Raw genomic sequence first — 21,584 nt, 5'->3', positions numbered from 1 at the left:
CCTGGGGTCCAAACTATAATAATAATAATAATAATTATAATTAAAAATAATTAATAATAAAAAAATAAAAAAATAATAATAATAATAATAACAACCATAAATAAATACAAAAACAAAAATTTAAATCATGAGTGAGAAACGATATACAGTATGTATGTTGTGTTGTCAATAGTAAGAGAAACAATTGAGACCCTGCAACTGTGTGTAAATGAGGCAGAAAGTCAGATCAACAACCTGGGACTTGGTCACAACTTTCGTGATGCCATATGGCAGCAGGGTCTACCATTAGACAACACATTATGCTTCCTATATATTCCCAGGCGGTAGTACCTCCCTGTTCGGTAGATGCCTACTATCTACTACCTACTAGTTGCATACTACCTACACCCACAATGCCCACCCAATAGAAATGCCCACTTGGAGCACAGAATCTCTATCTTCATTTTTTCTGACTTCCCTCCTGTATTTTTCCCAGTGAGTTGAAGATCACATAAACAAACAATTGCAGATCGTTAAATAACCAAGGGTGTTAGAAATTTTAAATCACAAAATTGAATTATGACTAAGTGGACAATCGCTAAACAGTGCATCCCCGTAATAGAATTTCTGCACTTACGGTATAGAATGAAACTTTATACAGTATATGATATTAAAAGAGAATTTACGAGAAACACATGAATGTTATTGTGATTGTATAGTATACAAATTATATTTTTGAGAAGTTTTACAAATCCATGACTCATGGCTTCAAAATAACTGTGTCCATTATCAGTAAGGACCTTTCCTTTCATAGGAACCATTGAATTTAAGCTTTGACTGTAAGTGTAACTTTTACAAATATAATTTTTGTACAATTTTTGTGTAGTGACACTTTAAGATTTACTGTGCATAGTGTGTCATACTATGTATAGGACAGATCCTGTTAACATATAAGTCTTCTTCCAACAGTCACCATTTGGAGCTAATGAACACTACCTGTTGCTGCCAGAGGTAAAGATCCCAATAGTAGTATATGGTGAAGAACCTTCCTCTATTATTGCCCATGCTTTAGCCTCACAAGAATATTTTAAACAATTGACAACACTTAAGAAGAGGTTAAAAGAAATGCAGAAAGAAGGAATAAGTTCCCGGTAAGAATTGTAGTTTTAACAAAGCCTTCTTAATTTTTATACAAATGCATCAGTTACAGTATCTTTTTCCAAAGCATGTCCTCTCTTTGTTGTGATTACCTACTTTGTTAATGCTCACAGTTCATAAGAAAAATGAAGGGAAAACCCTAGTCATATCTGGGGTGGCTCTTCTTCTTTCTAACTGTTAGATAGGGTGGAATCAAAGGCATTTCACCTTCATAACTCTCCTTTAGTCAATATTTCTTCCCTTTCTCTTAGCTACAATGTTGCTTCATTCTCCCTATTACAGGTACTTTAATGGGCAATGTTCAGTGGCTTTGGCATCCTGTGTACTGCCAGCAACGCCATGGGCTCGTAACATTCTTCTTGCCCGCGGTGCCCACAGTTTCTCTGTGGATGTCGGTCACACTAGTATAACCCGTTATAGTACATCCTTCTTTCCTCACACAGCCAAACTGTGGAATGCTCTGCCTTCTTCTGTGTTTCCATACTTATACAACGTCTCACTTTAAAAAGCTGGTTTACTGGTATCTTCGTGGCATAGATTAAAAGTTATATCTCCATTAGCCTGAACAATTGGTGCAGAGCACTTCCAGGAATGAGAGATTTCCAGGTAACGAGACGACTCTCAAAGCCGGAAAAAATCCCTCAACCCTGGAACTTTCCGGGTAATGGAAAAAATGTTCTCTGAAGTTCCAGAAATTACCCATTGCATCTTCTCTCGAACCTGTAAAAATATCCCTCATCCCCGGAATTTTCCAGAATTTTCCAGGTAATAGAAAAATTTTCTCAGACGTTCCAGAAATTGCCCATTACATCATCTCTCGAATCCCCAAAAATATCCCCCATCCCCAGAATTTTCGAGAATTTTCCGGGTACTGGAAAAATTATCTCAGAATTTACAGAAAGTGTGCCTGATTTTCATCTCTCAAACCCGGAAGAAAACTCCCCCATCCCCGGAATTTTCTGGGTATCGGGAAAATTTTCTCCGAATTTTTCGGAAAAATTTGCCCCTCGAAAAATCGTTCCCAAAGCCGAAATTTTCTAGAAAATTCGGACTTTGGGATAAATTTTCCGAAAAAATTTAAATTCCGGCTATCGGAGAGTTCCGGGTTTGAGGGATTCCGGCTAACAGAGATATTACTGTATACAGTATATATACATACATGCATACAGTAAAACCTCGATAAATTGGTCTTCAAGTTATTGAAATTTGTTTCTTCCGGACTCTGAGGTGCTCTGGTCACCAGAAATAATAATAAAAAAAAGAGTACTGTACATTTTTTAAGAAATGGGGAAGATTAATAAAATCAAATCTGCGTATCCATGGATAATTAGATTTCCCAGTACACCATTTGTGTACATTTCTGCTGCCACACCATATTATATGGCCATATTCCCCAAAGAGTTGGGGTTTATTATAGCAAGTTCATGTTTTGTTAATTCACTAAGAAGAAATGTGGTGTAGAGAAAGCATTCTGAAAGTTATTCTGTATTATTTATTATTGTGATACAGTGGTCCCTAGGTTAACGAACGCCTCGGTTAACGAAATTTCGGTTAACGAATTACCTTCCATAAGAATATTCAATTCGGTTAACGAAAAAAATTCAGTTAACGAATTCCTTACGAATTCTTCTCAACATGTTTTTGCTTGCTCACCAGCTGGAATATTAGTCCGCCAATACAATAATCGGTTCTAGGGCTTAAATTCATTCCCATTTGAGTAAATATCAAGAAGGTTGTACTATTCAATAATTTTCCAAGTTTTATATTAAAATTTTAGTAATTTTAACAATTATTTAACATAATTGAAGTACAGGAAACTATTTTTTGGTGCGCCAAACAGCCACTCAACTCACCAAACAGGCGTCAGCTTGTATCTCTGGTCAGTAGAGGTAACATCTTGCTTGTGGCTCTCTTGAACATAAACTATTTTTACATTTTTACATTACAATTATTGGTCATTCTGAAATTTATTTAACATATTGACAATATATAGTGCAGTGCAGTGTTGATTTAAAGAAAATATATCTTGAATTACACCTAGTGAACTTAAAATTTTATGAGTGAAATGACGGCATGAAGCATGGGGTGATTTCTCTTCGACCCCCACTTCCTTCTCTTCTCCCTTCTCCTCCACCCCCACTTCTAATTCCCATCATCATCATCAACCAGGAGCCTTCTACATACATGCCTCAAAGTAAGTGTACTTTACTGCATTTATTTTTACTTTGTATGTAATTTTCAGTGAGCTGGAACCAATTACCCAAAATCCCATTGAAACAATGGTTTCGGTTAACGAAATTTTCGGTTAACGAACGACCTTCTGGAACGAATTGTGTTCGTTAACCTAGGGACCACTGTATATTTAGGGGCTTTCCAGTATTACTACTAAACCATTTTATTCTTTACTATTGCTTGTGATGATGAAGATAATTCATATTAATAATATTTATGTGGCATGTAATAATCACTAGGTCCAGCGATAAGGAATCTCTGCCTTCAGTAGATGGTGCTGACAGCTCTAGTATTGAAGATTCAGAATTCTGTATCTCAGCTGCTACTACAGACTCTGAGAAAAATAAATTAACCAAAGATTTGCATATAGAACTTCAATGGAATGATCAGCATGCAAAGTTCTATTGTAAGGTAAGAATTATTTTCAATTGGTTGGATGCTTTAATACACAGGTTCTCAATTATGGGTTTGGCATATTTGGAGGTAATGCAGTTGAGTAAATGATTACATATATAAGTAGATGATTATAGAGAATACTCGATCCAATCCAACCTGTCCGCCAATATGGTGCACATTTTATGGTTCCTAGTTTTTCCGTTTCAAGTGCCACCATCAGCCACTCAGAGTTAGTCAGGATTATGGAAGACTACAGTTAACAAGTGTACCAATAAATTTTTTGGGGGAGTAATGAGTATTTTTGTCATGTCTGTATCGGGGTAACGGTCAAATCTAACTGAGAGGAAAAACACAACACAAGTGAAAAAAATGAATAAAAAGGAGAACACTATTTGATAATATTTTGCATTAATCAATTCTTGTAAACAGAATTCCTATCATGGCTAGGTATAAGGACTTTACCCAAAAATATTTCCATATTTCCACTCTTGGGATTTGGTAATACAGTAGCTGTAATAGTTGCTTGGTTGTTTATTTTGGAACGATTGACAGTGTGATGCCCTATAGGGAAATGTTATTAATATAACTTAGAATGCGTTCCATTTTGTATTGCAGATATTCTTTGCTGAACACTTTCGGCAACTCCGTAAAATGGTTTTTCCTCGTGGGGAAGAATTTTACTTACGCTCTCTGTCTCGATGTATCCTCTGGGAAGCTCGTGGTGGTAAATCTGGGTCAGTCTTCTGTAAATCACATGGTACGTCAAACTTGTTGTTTTAAAACCTTTTTAAGCTTGTTAGGAAGTGTAGTATGATTTCCCTACTTAAAGTATGAACCTTATCACATCCTTTCTTATCACCAGAGGAAGGCAAGCTATATTCCATGGAAACATGTTAATGGTTTTAAATGAATATTGAAACTGAGCTAAATTGGTTCAGGTTTTTTATTTTAATCCTTTTATTAACTGAAACTCATTGTTTCGTGAATATAAAGTTCATTGTTTTATGAACTGCAATGAAAAAATTATAAAAATAAAAAAATCCGTAAAAATGGGGTTTCTGAAATCGAAGCACTCCTGTGTTAATAAAACTGACACTAATTTCTTGAAGGTGTAAAGGTGTATTTAGTAAAGTTTCATAGATAAAAAAGTTATGCAAACCTTTAAGCCGTATAAAAGGACAACAATTTTTTCTTTTCAGATGATCGATTTATACTGAAGGAGATGTCACGCTTTGAGATGAGCTCTTTTCTTGACTTTGGTCCAGCATATGTACAATATGTAGTGAATTGTGAAAAGGAGCAGCAGCCAACTATCCTGACAAGGATTGTTGGTAAGTTGTGGAGCATTAAAATTATAATCAGTTATGTTATAATGTTATTTACTAAATATTCTAGAACATTCTTCAGATATAAGTGAGGTTGTATATATTTGGGTGGGGGAGATAAACTAATTTCCTTGAGGAAACTAATCAAACTTAAGAAGAAGAGCTTCTTAAAAAAGAATTGTAGTGATGAGAACATCTATCCATATTGGGTTAGATACAATAAACTGGCCAGCTGTTGATAAGATACCTGTCAGGGGAACTGTTGAAAGCCTGCAACCAAACCCCATTTTTTCCATGGACCCCAAGGTATTTTTTTACTTAAATTCAATTTGCATGATAATTTCCAGGAACCTATCCTCGGTATAAATTGATGGTATAGTGTCCTGTGTGTGTAGGGCCGAGAAAGCCTATGCCTTGTCAAGGAAAGGGACCTAACTTCACATTACAGGTAGGCAGTTTAGTCTGTCTTTTGAGTTCATATTTTCCTTCAAGTTATGGGGTTAATCCTCTGGGTGATAGGAAACACCCAAAGTGATCTGGAATAAAATTACCTTGAATTCTATTATGGATGATGGTAGGGCACACTGCATTTCCACCTTAGGGATTATTGAGTTTGCTCATAATATCCTCTTGTAGGGGTAAGTGTTCTTGCTTATGGTCTGCCATACTATAATATCACAGGAGAAGCTGTCAGGGATTCCTAACCCATAGACTCTGGCAGGCATACTGTATACTGTACTGTATATGAGTCACTCTTCCTGGACTTGGTCATAAATTGGGATTTCAGGGAACAGAACATCTATTCATTTGTTTCATATTTTAAATTACAATGAAAATATAGAAACTTGTGTTTGTAAGTTTAGTCAGATAGTGTAGAGTAACATTGTACAGTACTTCAGCGGGTCTCCACAGCATTCAGTAGGTGGTTACATTTTTCTATTTTTTTATGTTGGATTAATAATTTTTATGAAAATGAAGAAGCTAAAATAAGAGCTGCATAGATTTTTAAATTTTCATTCATACTTGTATATATATATGCCTGTACAGCACTCCTCAACTTAAAACGGGATTATGGACCCAAATCCAGGTCGTAAGTCGAAAATGCAAAAATAATACATAGAAAATCTAAAATGGGTGTCTCTTTTTCTTCTCAGCACCACAAAACTCTCACTTTTAAGCTTGCCAGCCATCTTAAAGGGAATTACAAACGAAAATTTTGTCAGTACACAGTGCAGTCACTAGCGTCGGGACTCGAAAATACGTAATTTGACAAAATTTGGTACGACTGGGGCGGTCATATGTCCTGGTGGTCGTAAGTCGAGTAGTGGCTGTATACTGTAGGAATTAAAAGTGTATCAATATTATTGGAAGAAATTTGCAATCTTTTAAATAGTGAATATAATTTTTAATAGGTGTGTATCGAATTGGCTACAAGAACACGACCACCAATAAGGCCCAGCGTATGGATGTTTTGGTGATGGAAAATTTGTTTTATCAACGGAACATCACTCATAAATTTGACCTTAAAGGGTCAATCAGAAATAGACTGGTGAATACATCTGGGAAAGAGGTAAGGGTGATATTAAAGTGTTTTAGTACATTGAATATGGATCATGACACAAATGGTATCTTGCATTGTAATATATTAATCAGTGAAGAAACTTATCAAGATGTTAACATATACACATTTTATAGGAGTCAGAATTGGTACTTCTGGATGAGAATCTTCTACGTATGGCATGTTCTTCTCCTCTGTATGTAAGACCTCACAGTAAGACTGTTCTAAGCAGGGCCATTGCAGCAGATACAGCATTTCTCTCACAGCAGCTCATCATGGATTATTCACTTCTTGTTGGCATTGACAGTACTGCTAATGAGCTCATTATTGGTATAATAGGTATGTAAGGAGTGTCTACACTTATTTATGTATTTGCTGTTCAGTATTCTAATATTAGATATGATGAAACAAAATTTAAGTAGTCTTCCTTTAATCAGAAATGTTAATGAAGGTTTATAGAGTTTATGCTTCTTAAGATTAGCAAAGGGTAAGTCTCAGTCAAATATGATTACTGTAGTATTGTAAGGAAATATTACTGAAGATGTTTTAGAGTACATGGTTGGAGGTCAAGTGAAGGATTTGCTGGAAGCCTAGGTACATGAAGGAGACCTTGTTCCAGCCTTCCTCTTTTTATATGAGGAGCTGTAAGTTTCCACAATAAATTTGATTCAAGAGCAACATAAATGGTTAACTAAGGCAATATTGGTAGAGTTATGAAATTTGTATAAAATAAGATATTGGAAATGTATGTTAGATAAAGTTCTTAGGAAAATGCATGGATGCAAATATATTGAGATTCTGTGACCATGGAGCATAAGATAAACAAAGGGTTGATGAATTAAGTGTTATTGGTAAAGTGGAAGGAAGGAGAGTGATAGATCATGTAAGATGCTCAGAGTTTGTAACTGGGTTGTCATGTTCTAGGAATATGTCATTGGATTATGTCAGGTGAGTGACACGAGACGACACACTTGGAGAGGACTTGTGTGTGAAGAAGAAGCAAAATAGATTATATATCAATATGCAGGCAATCTGGAATTATTGATTCATTCTCTATTTCAATATGGCTGAAGAAGAATCTACAGTAATGATTTCAACTTTTGTATTATTTATTTTTGTAAGATACAATACTACACTCTCCTTTTTTATGGTGCATAATATCACCCCATTCAGTTTGTATTAGAATACAGGAGGTAGAAATATTAAATTAAATTTCCTTCTCATTTAGAATGAAAAGAAATTTGGTTGATACTCATGGACAGAACAAATTAATTTCACTTTGTTTCTCTGTGCAGATTATATCCGGACCTTCACCTGGGACAAAAAACTGGAGACAATAATCAAAGGCAGTGTGTTGGGTGGTGGAGCAGGCAAACTGCCTACTGTAGTGTCACCTGAAGTGTACCGCACTCGCTTTTGTCATGCCATGGATCGCTATTTCCTTCTTACTCCAGATAGGTGGACAGGCTTAGGACTAGGTATAGATCCCTAGCTACCTGGTAAGTGTTTCCATTGTAGAACATTTACAGGACATACCATTTTTAATAACTTATTATTGCCATTATATTGAAAGCTACATCTTACAAGTTATACTATCTGAATTTGATACTGTGCTTTAGGTAATAAAAATTTTGCATATCAAATTACAGCTGTATTATAATTTATTTATTTATTTTATTTATTTTTTTTTTTTCCATGTTTGTGAAATATTGAAAGGTACTTCCTCAAGTCATATCTCTTAATTTAAAGTATAGTTACAGCTGTATACAGTACCTAGATATGTAAGTATGTAAATACACTTTTCCATTGCAAAAACAAAATTGTGCCTCTGTAAACATTGATTGTAATATTTTTTCTTTGATATGGGTGCATAAACAGTTTTCATTTCTGCCTTGAAAAGTTGATTAATATTTTAATAACTTGGGAAAATTTTTAGCACATAGAGGCTACATAATTACCTGGAAATATCTTTAATGTTTTACTTAAGCATCCCAAGTTATGTCTTTTTGTAATATATATATAGTATGTATATTTTTGTCTTCAATTTGTAAAGCTAGAGTTTTTAATAACAATTCATTTTAATATATTTCACATTAATAGTGCAAATGTTTTCAAAGTAATCTGAGTGAATCATGAGTATGTGTACACAAAGGATTGTGATCTGACTATTGACAACAAAACTAGATGAACCTCTTTCCCTTAGAAGTAATGGCACGTGTGAGATGAAAACTTTAAGTGTGATTCACATTTTGCTCACTAATTCCCTTATTTATAATGTTTCTCAAATGTACAGTTTTAGTTACCAGCAGCAATGCTTTAGAGAATTTCTTACTAACCAAAAAAATTCAGTCTACAGAAAAGTTCCTGAACATAAGCCTTATTTATGCAATACATCTAATAATTTGGTTTCATTGTTACCAGGTACAGTACCTCACTAATCATTAAAATACTCACTGTAACTTCTGGCAGGATGCTGGAGAGCTGTGTGTAAGCAGTTGATATTGATATTTTTTAAAAGATGATTTAGTTATCAGGAGAATGGGCACAATAATGGACAAGTCACATCCCAGGAGGTCGTATCAGTGCATGTCTCTATTAATCTATGTTATATTTATTATTTATTTCAAATGTCAGTGATAACCAGATTGGGCTTCAGGAGTGGTGTGGTCAGTAGAGCCTCGCTTATTGGAACTGTGTAGTGGTGAGATTAGGTCAAATTAGCTGGTAATTGAAATCATTGGAGTAAAAACATGACTTTCAGCATATCCATATTGTTGGTGTGATTTTTTTTATGTGGTAATTTAGCATAATGATGTATATAACCAAGACTTATTACCTACTTGTATGTATATTGTTTGCCTTCAAATACCTCACATATTTGTTCTATAGTACTTAAAAAAAGTTACCTTAATTGGGAGATCAAAGTAACCAAACAATTGAAAGAATTGAACAATTGTTCTCCACCCATCACAGTCTTACTGTATTACACACAATCCATTTTCCCATGGCAGTTCATGGCACAATAAACACACACAGTGTGACTATAAAAACCCAAATTCATGATCATACACAAGTACTGTACAGTATGTAAAAAAATATAAAGTCCTAATAATAAATTTTGTACAAACAGTAGTACAATGTAATAAGAATGGGAGGGTTGTACAGTCAATGTTTAACTCTTACCTAATATAAGTACAGGTACTGATGACACATGGCACCCTCCTTCCCTTAATATATAAAGACCTGTGTGATTATATGCTGTCCATATAAATTGTCATAATTAAGTTTCTAGCCAGTACAGTATTTCACAGCTGAGTAGCTTACATTAAATAATGCTATCTCCTCTTTCACACTCATTCTGCACTTGAGTTATTTAAGCACTCCTATTTCTTACTAGTAGACACAATTAGGCTTTCTTTCTCCTAGCAGGAGAAACTAAAGCACTAAGTAAACATGGCAGACACTGCATGCAAAATAATAAATAACTAGCTGACTGCCACATTAAATATGATGTACAATACAGTAAGATCTCATGTTTCGCGACTAATTGGTACCGGTTTTAGCATCGCGAAAGTTAAAATCGCGAAACGAGTGACATTGAAATACATATAAATAAGCCTAATCAGTTCCGCTGTGTCACCCTTACCCCCTATAATGACCTACAACTCACCAAGCAAATGACATTCCAGGAATGTATTCATACATATTATATTGTACATATTGTTGATGATAATATTTATATACAGTCATACTGTAGAATAACTTACCTGGATGGAATCAGTGAAATGCTTGACGGGGCTGTTTGATGGGTTCTGAGGCAGGGAGGGCTGGTTACTGCTGCCTCCCTGCTCCCTCCTCTAACCTCAGCATCAAATCCCTCAAGTCTTGAGGCAGCTCTTCCACCAGCAAGTCACCCAACACCTCAATATCATCATCGGTGGTGCTGTCATCATCTCCTAAAGCGATGTTTGCCAAGGCATTAACAGGCAGGGCCTTGCACAGGTACCGAGTATCAAGGGCCTGCTGACGAGCATTAACACGGGACATGTACAAGGCCTTATATTCCTCCATACCCTTCTCAAGGGCAGGGCATATATGGTTCTGAGCATGAGGCCTGGTATCGTATTCTTCTAGCTGTTCACTGAGACGTGCGATGGTTGTGAGAAACTCGGTCAGCTGGCATGTTGAAGGTTCACCAGGCTTAACGTCATCCTCTTGTGTTGGCTGCTGTTCTTCTTGTTCTTCATCCTCCTCCAATATTTCCTGATGTTAACCAACGATTTCTTGCAAATCTTCAACCTGAACATCTGAAAATCCTGGTGCTGGGACTGAGCGCGCTGCCTCCACTGTGTCCATTAGTGTTGCCGCCACGGACTGCCTCTCCCCGCTTGCCTCGGTCTGCTCTGCCCCACTTATCTCAGAGTTAGCGAACAAAGGCTTCCATGTGTGTAGCACTGTTGTGACATTAATCTTATGCCATGCCTCAACAAATCTGTCCACTACATTTTTAATATTATATTTCTTCCAAAATTCACAAACTGATAACACTTCACGGTTGTGGGGTGGTGAGGTGCTCGGAGTCTGATCGTCTACCATCTCCTCCTGGTTAGCTGGTAGAGCCTGGTCACTGTCAGAGAGTTTTGCCTCGATTTGTTGTAACTCAACTAATGAGTCTGTCTGCTGACAAAAGTCTTTATAGAGTAACTGATAGTAGAACAGTTTAACATTACTGATGAATTCATGGTCAAGTGGCTGCAGAAGTGATGTATTAGGAGGAAGGAAGATAACTTGTACATTAAGGTGACATCCAATTAGAAACTTAGAGTGTCCAGGAGCATTAACCATCACCAGGATCACTTTGAAGTCAATGTTCTTCCTCCAGCAGTACTGTTGGGCGTCAGGAACAAAGTGCTTGCAAACCAATCAGTGCATAAAGATGTTGTAACCCAAGCTTTCTTAATAGACGTCCAATAAACATTGAGCTGCGACATATTGGCATGCCGGTAGGCTCTAGGACAGGCAGCACGGTTAACAACCAGGGGTTTCATCAAGAAATCTCCACTTGCATTAGCTGTGAATAAAACTGTAATTCTGTCTTTTGAAGTCTTTATACCCTTTGCCTGTTTTTCATCCTTGGCAATGAAAGTGGTCTTCGGCGAGCAATTCTAGAAAATGCCAGTTTCTTCACAATTGAAGATCTGGTCTCGGCAATAACCACCCTCTTTCACAAGAGCTTGAAAGACAGTTAGATATTTTTACTGCTGCTATGACATCAGCCGATGCACTCTCCCCATGGTAGTGGGTAAACTTGACTTCATAACGCTTCTTAAAGGCAGCCAACCAACCAACAGTAGCATTGAACGGTGGTGGCGTAATAAACATGTGCCTGATGCCTTATCTGTGGCCCAGACAGGTCGCCTTGCTCACGGTTTCTTCTTTCCACCCACTTGTGAAGGTAATGTTCTGTGATAACTAACAGTAGGTTTCGTTGTGAAATATCGGAAAACATCCTGTTACTAGAAAATCTTGAGAATACATTCACAGAAGCAGTTAAGGTTTCCTTGTTCTTCTTGAGGGATTGTATGGTTGATTCGGGGCAGTTGAACCTTCACATGTTTACAAGCACCACTTTTGATCATCTCAAGCATCTCTCGTTTCATTTCAAAGGTGTATTCCCTCTTCTTGACCCCCTTACGGTAGTCACGCTTGGCTTGGGGCTTTCCTTGTTGACCTTCTCTACGACCATCACTACCACCAGAACCGCTCTCGACATTTACATTACTCACTTCACTCATCGTTATTACACAAGAATCGCTAATACACAAGAATCTTTAATAGTTAAAACAAGAATGTCTCGAAACGTAAACACAATGGGTTATATAATCCAAGGTCACTGCACCGCTTGCTCTTTCAAACTAGCTGCCATTACTCTGTATACAAAAAACATTCGGCGGGTCGACGGATAACAGAAGACCGTGACATGCGTGACAATGCATGCTGTCCACTCAACAATGACTTGCGAAACTGGTAATGAAAATCTCTATTCTTGAGAGGCTGGAAATTTTAAACGTGACACGGAACATATGAATCGCGAATCTAAAACTTAATAAACTTGAGATCCTACTGTATAATTATAGTGAACAAGGAGTACAGTAATAACAGGTGGGTAGAAAAGTGGGTGGCATTATTAATTTGTACCCACTCTGGCAAGCTGAAGTGCTTAGCCAGGGGGATGCAGGAACAACCCATGAAGGCATGCCTAGATCTGAGTGACTGATTCTACCTATGTTTGTACACACACCATCCACACACCTTATCTTGACCTTTCTAGTCAGTCCCATTCTTTATATTATGACAAATATTTATATTCACATTCCATACATTTTCTTGGCGATGACAAGCTTTTCTCACACCAAACAATCTGACCAATCTTGACATGATTTGAGCCACAGTAACACACAAAGGAGAACTTCCCATAAGAAAACTATTTACTGTACAGTTACTCAAAAAACTACCTGCACATTGGGGAGATGGATGAATTTCAGAATGAACACCGAGACCCCTGTTGTCTTGGTAGGGTTGTAAAATTCCTTTGTCCGTTGTGTCATGTTTTCTCAACATTCAATTTTTTGAGTAACTGTACATATCTTTTGTTTAGCTTTCATTTCTACTCCACATACAAAATTGTTAAACATAAACTTATCTTTCTTTATTACATCAAATATTTGTTTTGTTTATGTTGGCTCCTTTTTCACAGTCAGACAATTTCTATGTGCAGAAAATGTAATATAGTTTAGGGAAGAACATTTGATATAACCTAATTAATATAAATGTAAAAAAAGAGTAGAACACTGGAGCAGGGATTCAAGTTTTAATAACTACTGTACTGGTATTAAGATGTCATGAGTGCACATTTGCCTCATTGATTATTAGGAATTGGCCTTTTAAAGATTTTAAAAACAAATTTAAAGAAAGAAAATCGACTATGAATGCAAATATTTGTGCAGTACTGTACTGTAATTTCGAGTGGAGATGTTTGACATTAGAAAAGGGAATGAAAGCTGTAGTTAAACACAAAACGGAAGCCTGATGCAGAATTTATATACAGTACTGTATCTGGGTAGCTTGTTTAGCATTGAATGGATGCTTAGTAGTCAAGAAGAATTTTTAAAGGAGGGTATAGTAGAACGTCAATTTAAAGTGAATCAATTTAAATTTATTGATTTAAAGCGACACCCACAATTAAGGACACCGTATCAATTTAGAGCAAATCTTTTCTATTTTATGTGAGTCAAATCTTGCGCGTCATATGGAAATACACGCTATTTTAAGTTTCACGCCTACCGGTAATGGTTCCCGCCAGATGCCTCTCTGGGCACTCTACAAGGCTGCCCGCCACCCTCCCACACCCTCCCGCAACCTCAGTTCTCGCACTGACGCTCTTGTGAACTGACATACTTCATCTTCAGAGGATGACTTGCCTAACTAAAGGTGGGTGAAAATCTATTTTTGTTAGCATAAAGTAATGAGCTAATAAATTATTCCAAATAAACCATTTTTTACTAAGAAAATAAAAAGTAATAACAAAAACAAAATAATAGCATCACTAATTGAATGGTAAGCTCAGCGTGAATGTACAGAAAAATATTAATTATCTCATATTTCAACAATACCTTGGTATGTTTAGTTCATATTCCAACCCCCGCCCACCCTGACCTTATCAAATTTCTGGGTATGCCACCGTGTATTTTGTAATATTTCTTATCATTTGATTTGGGTTTGCAAGCAAGAAATACAATTCTTAAGGAACTAAGATTCAGGTGTGTTTCATACTGTTGGTCTGTGTTTGTGTTGACAGTTTGATTGTGTCTCGTTCTGTATTAACATAATTAGAAGCTTGATGTAACAGCATTTATGTCTCGGTTGTGTTCAGTGGTCCAGTAAATATTTGTTTTCCAGTAAAACTTCAGTAGTAATGGACATAGAAAGTACAGTACCGGGTATGTGGTAATAAGTTAATTTTATTTACAGTATCTTATAAAATCTGCCTTTACTGCATTTATGTGTGTCTGAGTGTGGTGTTATATTGAGATTCTTAATGTTTTTCTAATTTACTCATCCATCACAAAACCAATAGTAAGACTTAGATCCAGAGTGCTGACCAGAATTAATGTGTTGACTTCTGTGATACAGACGTTAATGACTTGGCACCCCTTGCTATGTAATTCTTGTATTACAGCCCAGAAGCCTAAATAGTTATATCTTACTGTCATAAACAAGTCCCCGAAGGAAATCTTTAGAAGAAATGAAAATGAAAGTGGGTCTCATGGGCATAACTGCCTGTTAAGGACAGTGTGGGTACAGCATGTTTTATACTATGCAAGGAGGTAATGAGGCCTGCACTATACTTAACCACTTTCAATTCCTCACCTGCAAAGTTAGTTACTGATTTGTAACTGGGTAACCCAGGATTGTTCTGGGGTCAAACCTGGAATAGGAGGCAAGCAGTGTAGCCACTTAGCTGCCACACTCTTTTAAAAGTATTGTACATGTACTGTACTGTAATAGTAAACCCCTTTTTATTGCCTGGCCCAGAGTGAGGCAACTCGGTTATCCTTCCTTTCCCCATAGGATGGCATGGAAATTTCCTGGGACTGAACTGGATTATTGCCTTGAATTCAATATGTCAAATGTTGATGAAGAGTAAGATGTATACATGCCAACATAACTGCATGACTTATTACCTTAAACTTTAAATTTTGAGTGACGCTTTTATAAAAATCTACTTCAGGGAATTGGTTGTGACGGTAAGGCATAATTACCGGGGTAATTAAGGAATTTTCCACCTCCTGATGTCTTGAGGTTCACCTTGGTTTCCTACCCTGGACTCAGGGTTACAATACATGAGTCACCTAACACTGAGCTCTTGCTATAAAATAGAATTTTAGGGGTATCCTCCTTACTGTGGAGCAGTGTGTATGTAATGAGGATCTTGCAGTGGTCCTACTTAATGTTTTGCTCATTAGTGAAACACGTCCACGCTTGATACCAGAGAATAGTTTACTTAACACTTCCATACATTTCTTGTTATACACTGCCCTTGCTACATAAAAATATTTTCAGTTCTTTTGCTTTATTCACGTCCGTAACTCTTAATTACTACTGAACTCGTGGGGCCACTTCATCTGTTGTTAATAGTTTCATACCCTTTAGTATACACACACAGGCAGGTGCCTCACTTAAATGAGTGTAATATATGAATAATATTTTTTAGTAAATAAATCTAGTGCTATTGTGTAGTATCTCAGAACAAACAGACTGCATAGAGTTGTGCTATATATTAGAGACTATATATTAGAAAATGAAAAATGTTCCAGTTAACATGATACAACTATTGTACAAGTAAAGTTATTCATAAAGGAAAATCACATTAATTAAATAGAATAAAAATATGATTTCCTCTTCTTAAGTGACTGATAACCTTAAGTTGATTCATGAGAAAGTTTGATTCTTGGTTCTGATGAATGATTGGATTATGAACTTTTTTGATGTCTTCCATGAATATAGGTTGCCTTTATTTATACTGGCTTCGCAACAACCCGATTCACATGTGTACACAGTTTACCTTACACCACCCAAATTTTGTTTACACCAAGATAAGGTTTGCTCATATACAGCTGCACATCACACAAAATGCATCATGGGAACACAATTTTTTTTTTGCGCTACACACCACAAGGATGCCACCAGAACACAAGCCATTACTCACATACCATTAACAGAATTCCTTCCATAAAGGATCATTGGATAACAGCACTGTTTTTTTATTACTGGTTTGTGAACTGTTTTTGTGTGGAAGTGGAGCACTGGCTGTTGTGACTAACCTCAGTTTCAAGTTCTATACTACTATTCCATTCTGTTCTGGGTCACCCATGTATCTAAATGATCACCTACACCTTATTATTGGTTATGTTTTTGACACCCATTACCATTTCCTTACTTTAACCAGTGAATCGGAGAGTGATAGCAATATTTTGTGTACTCTATTACGTGAGGTGAACATTATATCGGTTGCTTGAAGCTACTGATGGGCTTTGTACCGGTAGTTGTCTACACTCAGTGAAAGCCGGACTCTCCTCATATACAGAGTGTTTCCAAAATATGTTTCATAATTCTGGGGGTGTTGACACTATAGTCATGAAGTCATTTATCCTTATGTATGTACAAGGATAAATGACTCCATGACCGTAGTGTCAATACCCCATAGTTTCAGAGTTATAACACATGACAATTGGGGTTGTAATGTGATAAAATCTACAGATTATAAATGAAATATCCAGTTGATTCTGGTACAATTTACAGTGTCTACGATCACATGCAATCTGATGTTGATTTTACAGTAAATGTTCAAAGTTCCGATCCTCTTCCTGAATGTTACCATTTACAGGGTATACTTTAAATAGATCTTGATATTTTATGTATTATGTCCATAGAGTTGTTGCAGTCCTCCCCAACTAAATTTTGTGGTATAACTCTGAAAATATGCGGCATTGATATTATGGTCATGGAATCATTTAGTCTTATAAATATCAAGGGAATACACCCTGTAGAAAACAATGGAATGTATTGGTGAGTTGTGTATGCTTATTTATAATGTTCAGGAATATTTATTTCAGTACAGTACAAAGTTATTGTCTACAGTAAAGGGAAAACTTTGGCTGTTAATGGAGACCGCCTTTACTATGAATATCTACCTTCATATTTTGTTTATTCCAGTAGGAACACAACACCAATATAAATGAGAGCAACCTGTTATCCAGGTTGTGTTGTTGATCATACTACAGAGTGTCTGAAAAGAATCTATAAACACTATCTTCCAAATTTTTTAGATTGCCTGAATGATTGTTTTACAACAGCAACATTGTCCTCATTGTCGAAGATGTCGCACATCAACAAGTGAGAACAATGTTGCATACATGCAATCTTCACAAAAACCTGCGAAGTAGTGGGTATACATTTTTTTCTGAGAAACCCTGTGCAGTATATGTATACCTGTATGCAGGCTGTCCCCGGGTTACGAACGTCCGCCAATGCAAACAAGGTTTATCTTTAAATTTTCAATATTTTATTTTCCTGATGACTTATTTTATACTTTCATTTACTGTATTTTGTTAAAATACTTCTTCTTTTCTTTTAAATTAAGTGATTTTAGATATATAAGGGACTTAGGCTATGATATAGTGGGAGTTTAGACATAGTTCTGTAAGCATGGTATGCACATAGCATGGTGTTCCGACTTACATACATTTTTTACTTAAAAAAGTCCCCAGGAACGGAACTCGTTTGTAACCCTGGGGCTACTTGTACAGTATGTTGTTTATTTTTTTATAATTCATCCTGTCTTTCATTCAGTTTATAGGTATATTGTTTTGTAAGACATTAAACACTGGTGTAATGTTTTATATACTACTGTGTCTTACCATGATCTCTTAGGTGTTGCATTAACCCCATCTACAGTGTTGATGATGATGATGTACACCCACCAAGAAAAATACATGGACCCTCACAGCATCAAACAATGACATAATATGACAAACTAGATGAAATATTATTAAAAGGAGTGGTTCATAGTGGTAGCCCTGCTTGCCTAATACAGTATGGCAGTAATTGAATTATCAGTTTTTTCTCTCATTATAAGTTTGTATATTCACAATATTTTTATCTTGGAAAGTAAAACATTTAAAAAACTTCTTTCATTACATTTGCTTCATTAAAAATTAATATAAAGACCCCTAGCCCCTATTGAGCTGCTAAGTCTCCTGGGCATGGAGTCCACTAACTCAGTAGTGAGGAGATTTCACAACTCTTCCCACGCCTGTAGTGCACTCATGACGACACTTTAGCGCCTTTTGGGGTGGTTCACCGGCATCTGTTGCGTCACGGCATATCATACCTTCCTGATGGGGTTAAAGTCCAGGGATTGTGGTGGATGTGGCAGTAGGGTTATTTCTGGGTGTTGGGCAAACCACTCTTTGACCACATGACAGGTGTGGATGGGGCTGTTGTCTTAAATAAGGTAAAAAGGCTCAGGCTCGGAAAACAATAACTCCGCCACTGACAGCAATAGAATGACTTCTAATATGTTGATATACTCGAGACCGGTAAATCGGCCCAGCCCAACATCGGCCAGCTCCCCCACACCTCCTACGTGCATTCACCCAAACAAAGCCGCAGTGACTCAGTCACTTCTGAATTGTATCTACAAACAATATTTAAATAAATCAATACTGTATCGATGGAACTCTTCATAAAGAAAACATGAATTAAAATATGAATTAACAGACGTAATTATGAGACAGAGAGAGAGATTTATTACACCTAGTGTTTCATATCCGCCACACTTTAGTATTTCTGTGATTGTCTGAGCTGAATGTCTTCTCATCACAAAAGACTACGTGGTCCCAGAAACTATCGTCTTTGTAACAGTATTGTAGCGAACACTCCATTCTGTTCTCCCTGTTCAGCTCAGAGAGGTGCAGCTTCTTTGCTGGTGTGTAACTATGCAGATCCATGGAGTGAAGTCTGCTTCGGATAGTCTGAGGAGGACATTGTAGCCCAAGGTCATCCTGAATGCTGACAGCTGTGGCAAGTGGATCGGTGTCAATGATCGACAGTATTGCCTGATCCAGAGATGGAGGAAAACATATTAATGTCTTAAAAGATGAAGGCCTTTTGCTCGTCATGCCAGCCTCCTCGCAACACTGATTAATACACTTCGTTACAGTTGACTTGGACATGCCAAACTACCGCACAATTCAACAGTTGCTGAGGCCATGGTTGTGTAGCGCGATGATAGACGAACGTGTTGAGTTTGACGTCTCCATGATGAGTGACAAGAACGTAGCATGGATATAGCATGTCGACTATGGAAGCTTCCCAAACCCTTGCCTGACTTTATAACTAAATCACTATAATCAACTTTTTTTATTTGGTAGACAAGGGCGAGGTTTGCTAGATTTCAAAGGTTGAGTTCGTACTGTTTTGAGGTATATCGAAACCAACTCATTCCTGCTTGCCAACCCTAACGAGAGGAGTTGTGTGTTCAAATTGAATACTGTCGTAGCCAGGGGTTGAAAGGTTCACGTACTTTTCTTGCCGGGTGTACTTAGAGCATATTATTCATCATAGACATAGCCTCCTAGCAATAAAAGTGTCCTCTTGTATAGTATGGGTGGATGATACAAGTGGATGTAGGTCTGAAGTTACTTATGTTTTGCAGTACAGTACTGCACTTTGGCTAACATCAGGCATGCTTATGACATTGTTATCATATTGAATGTGGATGGATCACACCAAGTACAGTACCTTAACTCAAAAGACTTCTTTGAAAGTATGAGTAAAGCTTGACCTTTTATTGTCTTGTATTTAGTCATTTTTGAAATATGTTAACCTCTAAAATGTGGCAATAGTTTCCCCTGATACCCACCATAATTGCAAAAAGTGAAGAAAAACTCTTATACTGTATAACTAAAAAAAAAAAAAATCAGAAAATTAAAGATATGGACACATATGTAGAGAAAAAGCCTTTTTTTTTCTAAAAAAAAAAAAAATTTGCGATAAAGTCCAGAATGCGACGTCTAGCTTTATACCTAGGTATACTGTGGGATAAGTGTTATGAACTTGACTTACTCATTTGGACAATTTGCATTAGAATATGTGAGAGGGCCCTTAGTCTTCAGTGAATTGATTGGGGGAATAGAATGTCTTGCATTCCTCTATTTCATCTTGATTTATTTATTTACTGTATTTATTTTTTATTTTCATAAAAATCATATTTATTGTTGCAGAAAATTTATTTTAAGACAAGAATATTCTATACACATCAGTACATATTACAGTGGAGCTTCACTGCTAACAATGTTTAGTGAAGTAAACGTCTTAAAGGCATTTCTTAATGTATTTTGTGAGTCTTTCTCTGGTCCCATACCTCATTTTCCCCATTGTTATTTATAGAACAAAATACTGTATCATGAAAACAACATTTTGCTGTAATTATCGGTCTCAAACTCATGAAATACCGGGCGTTTACTGTATATAAACTCTTTAAATTGTAAACATAAAATTTTTACAATTACTGGTCTGCATATATATATATATATATATATATATATATATATATATATATATATATATATATATATATATATATATATATATATATATATATATATATATATATATATATATATATACAGTATATATATCCAAAGATTCAATATCCAAATAGGTTTCATAGAAGTTAACCCATTTAGGAAACGAGGGATTCCTGGACACATATTAAGTTACTGAACACCACTTATGACACACAGACCATTGTTTAATGTTAAATATAGTTTTTACACAAATTACAGGTGGTTCATGTATACAGTTCATATTTCCTGTTTTATGAGTTCTTTGTATATCTGTTTCATAAAATTATGTATAAGCTTTAGTTTTCATAGTAGTGGGTTAAGCACTAATAATAGGAGAAGGAAGCTTGAAGTCTTATTGAAAATATGGATTTTTTTTTTTAAGAAATAGAGAGCATTGTTAGCAAGATTATGCACAAAGCACAATTAATGGATTACCGGTAAATTTTGTTTGAGTATTCTTACATTTTTTTAAAAATTAATACATAGTGAAAGACAAAAATTTTCAGTTTTCAGAAATGGAAGCCTATGATAACTATATTAGTCCAAAGAGTTACAGAGCCATTGACTCTCTTTTGTTTTGTATTTATTTAGTACAGTACTTCATAATTATTTCCGATAATAATACATCTTGTATATTTCATTGTGTTATTTTAAGGAGAGTACAGTATATCCATTCTACAAGTTTAAATATTTAAACAAACTCCATTTTAAGCACGTTATGTGATGCTGTCATGCAAATGGTGG

General features: G+C 36.1%; 1 protein-coding gene across 2 annotated transcripts in view; it reads left to right on the top strand.

Annotated features, from left to right (window-relative positions):
- The window catches only part of LOC121859837 (1-phosphatidylinositol 3-phosphate 5-kinase-like), an 85,864-nt gene extending 65,313 nt beyond the window's left edge, over positions 1-20,551 (top strand). For both annotated transcript variants that reach the window (XM_042356799.1, XM_042356798.1), the window contains 7 exons: positions 949-1,130; positions 3,609-3,780; positions 4,381-4,522; positions 4,965-5,096; positions 6,503-6,660; positions 6,786-6,987; positions 7,944-20,551. In XM_042356799.1, coding sequence (XP_042212733.1) covers positions 949-1,130; positions 3,609-3,780; positions 4,381-4,522; positions 4,965-5,096; positions 6,503-6,660; positions 6,786-6,987; positions 7,944-8,140 — 1,185 coding nt within the window. In that variant the 3' untranslated portion in view covers positions 8,141-20,551. The remainder of the gene's footprint in view (positions 1-948; positions 1,131-3,608; positions 3,781-4,380; positions 4,523-4,964; positions 5,097-6,502; positions 6,661-6,785; positions 6,988-7,943) is intronic.
- Positions 20,552-21,584: the final 1,033 nt, after the last annotated feature.

Source organism: Homarus americanus, unplaced genomic scaffold (assembly GCF_018991925.1).
Source record: "Homarus americanus isolate GMGI-L3 unplaced genomic scaffold, GMGI_Hamer_2.0 scaffold29703, whole genome shotgun sequence".
Lineage (NCBI taxonomy): Eukaryota > Metazoa > Arthropoda > Malacostraca > Decapoda > Nephropidae > Homarus > Homarus americanus.
Note: the sequence above shows the minus strand (reverse complement) of the source record. Positions and strands in the feature narration are given on the sequence as shown.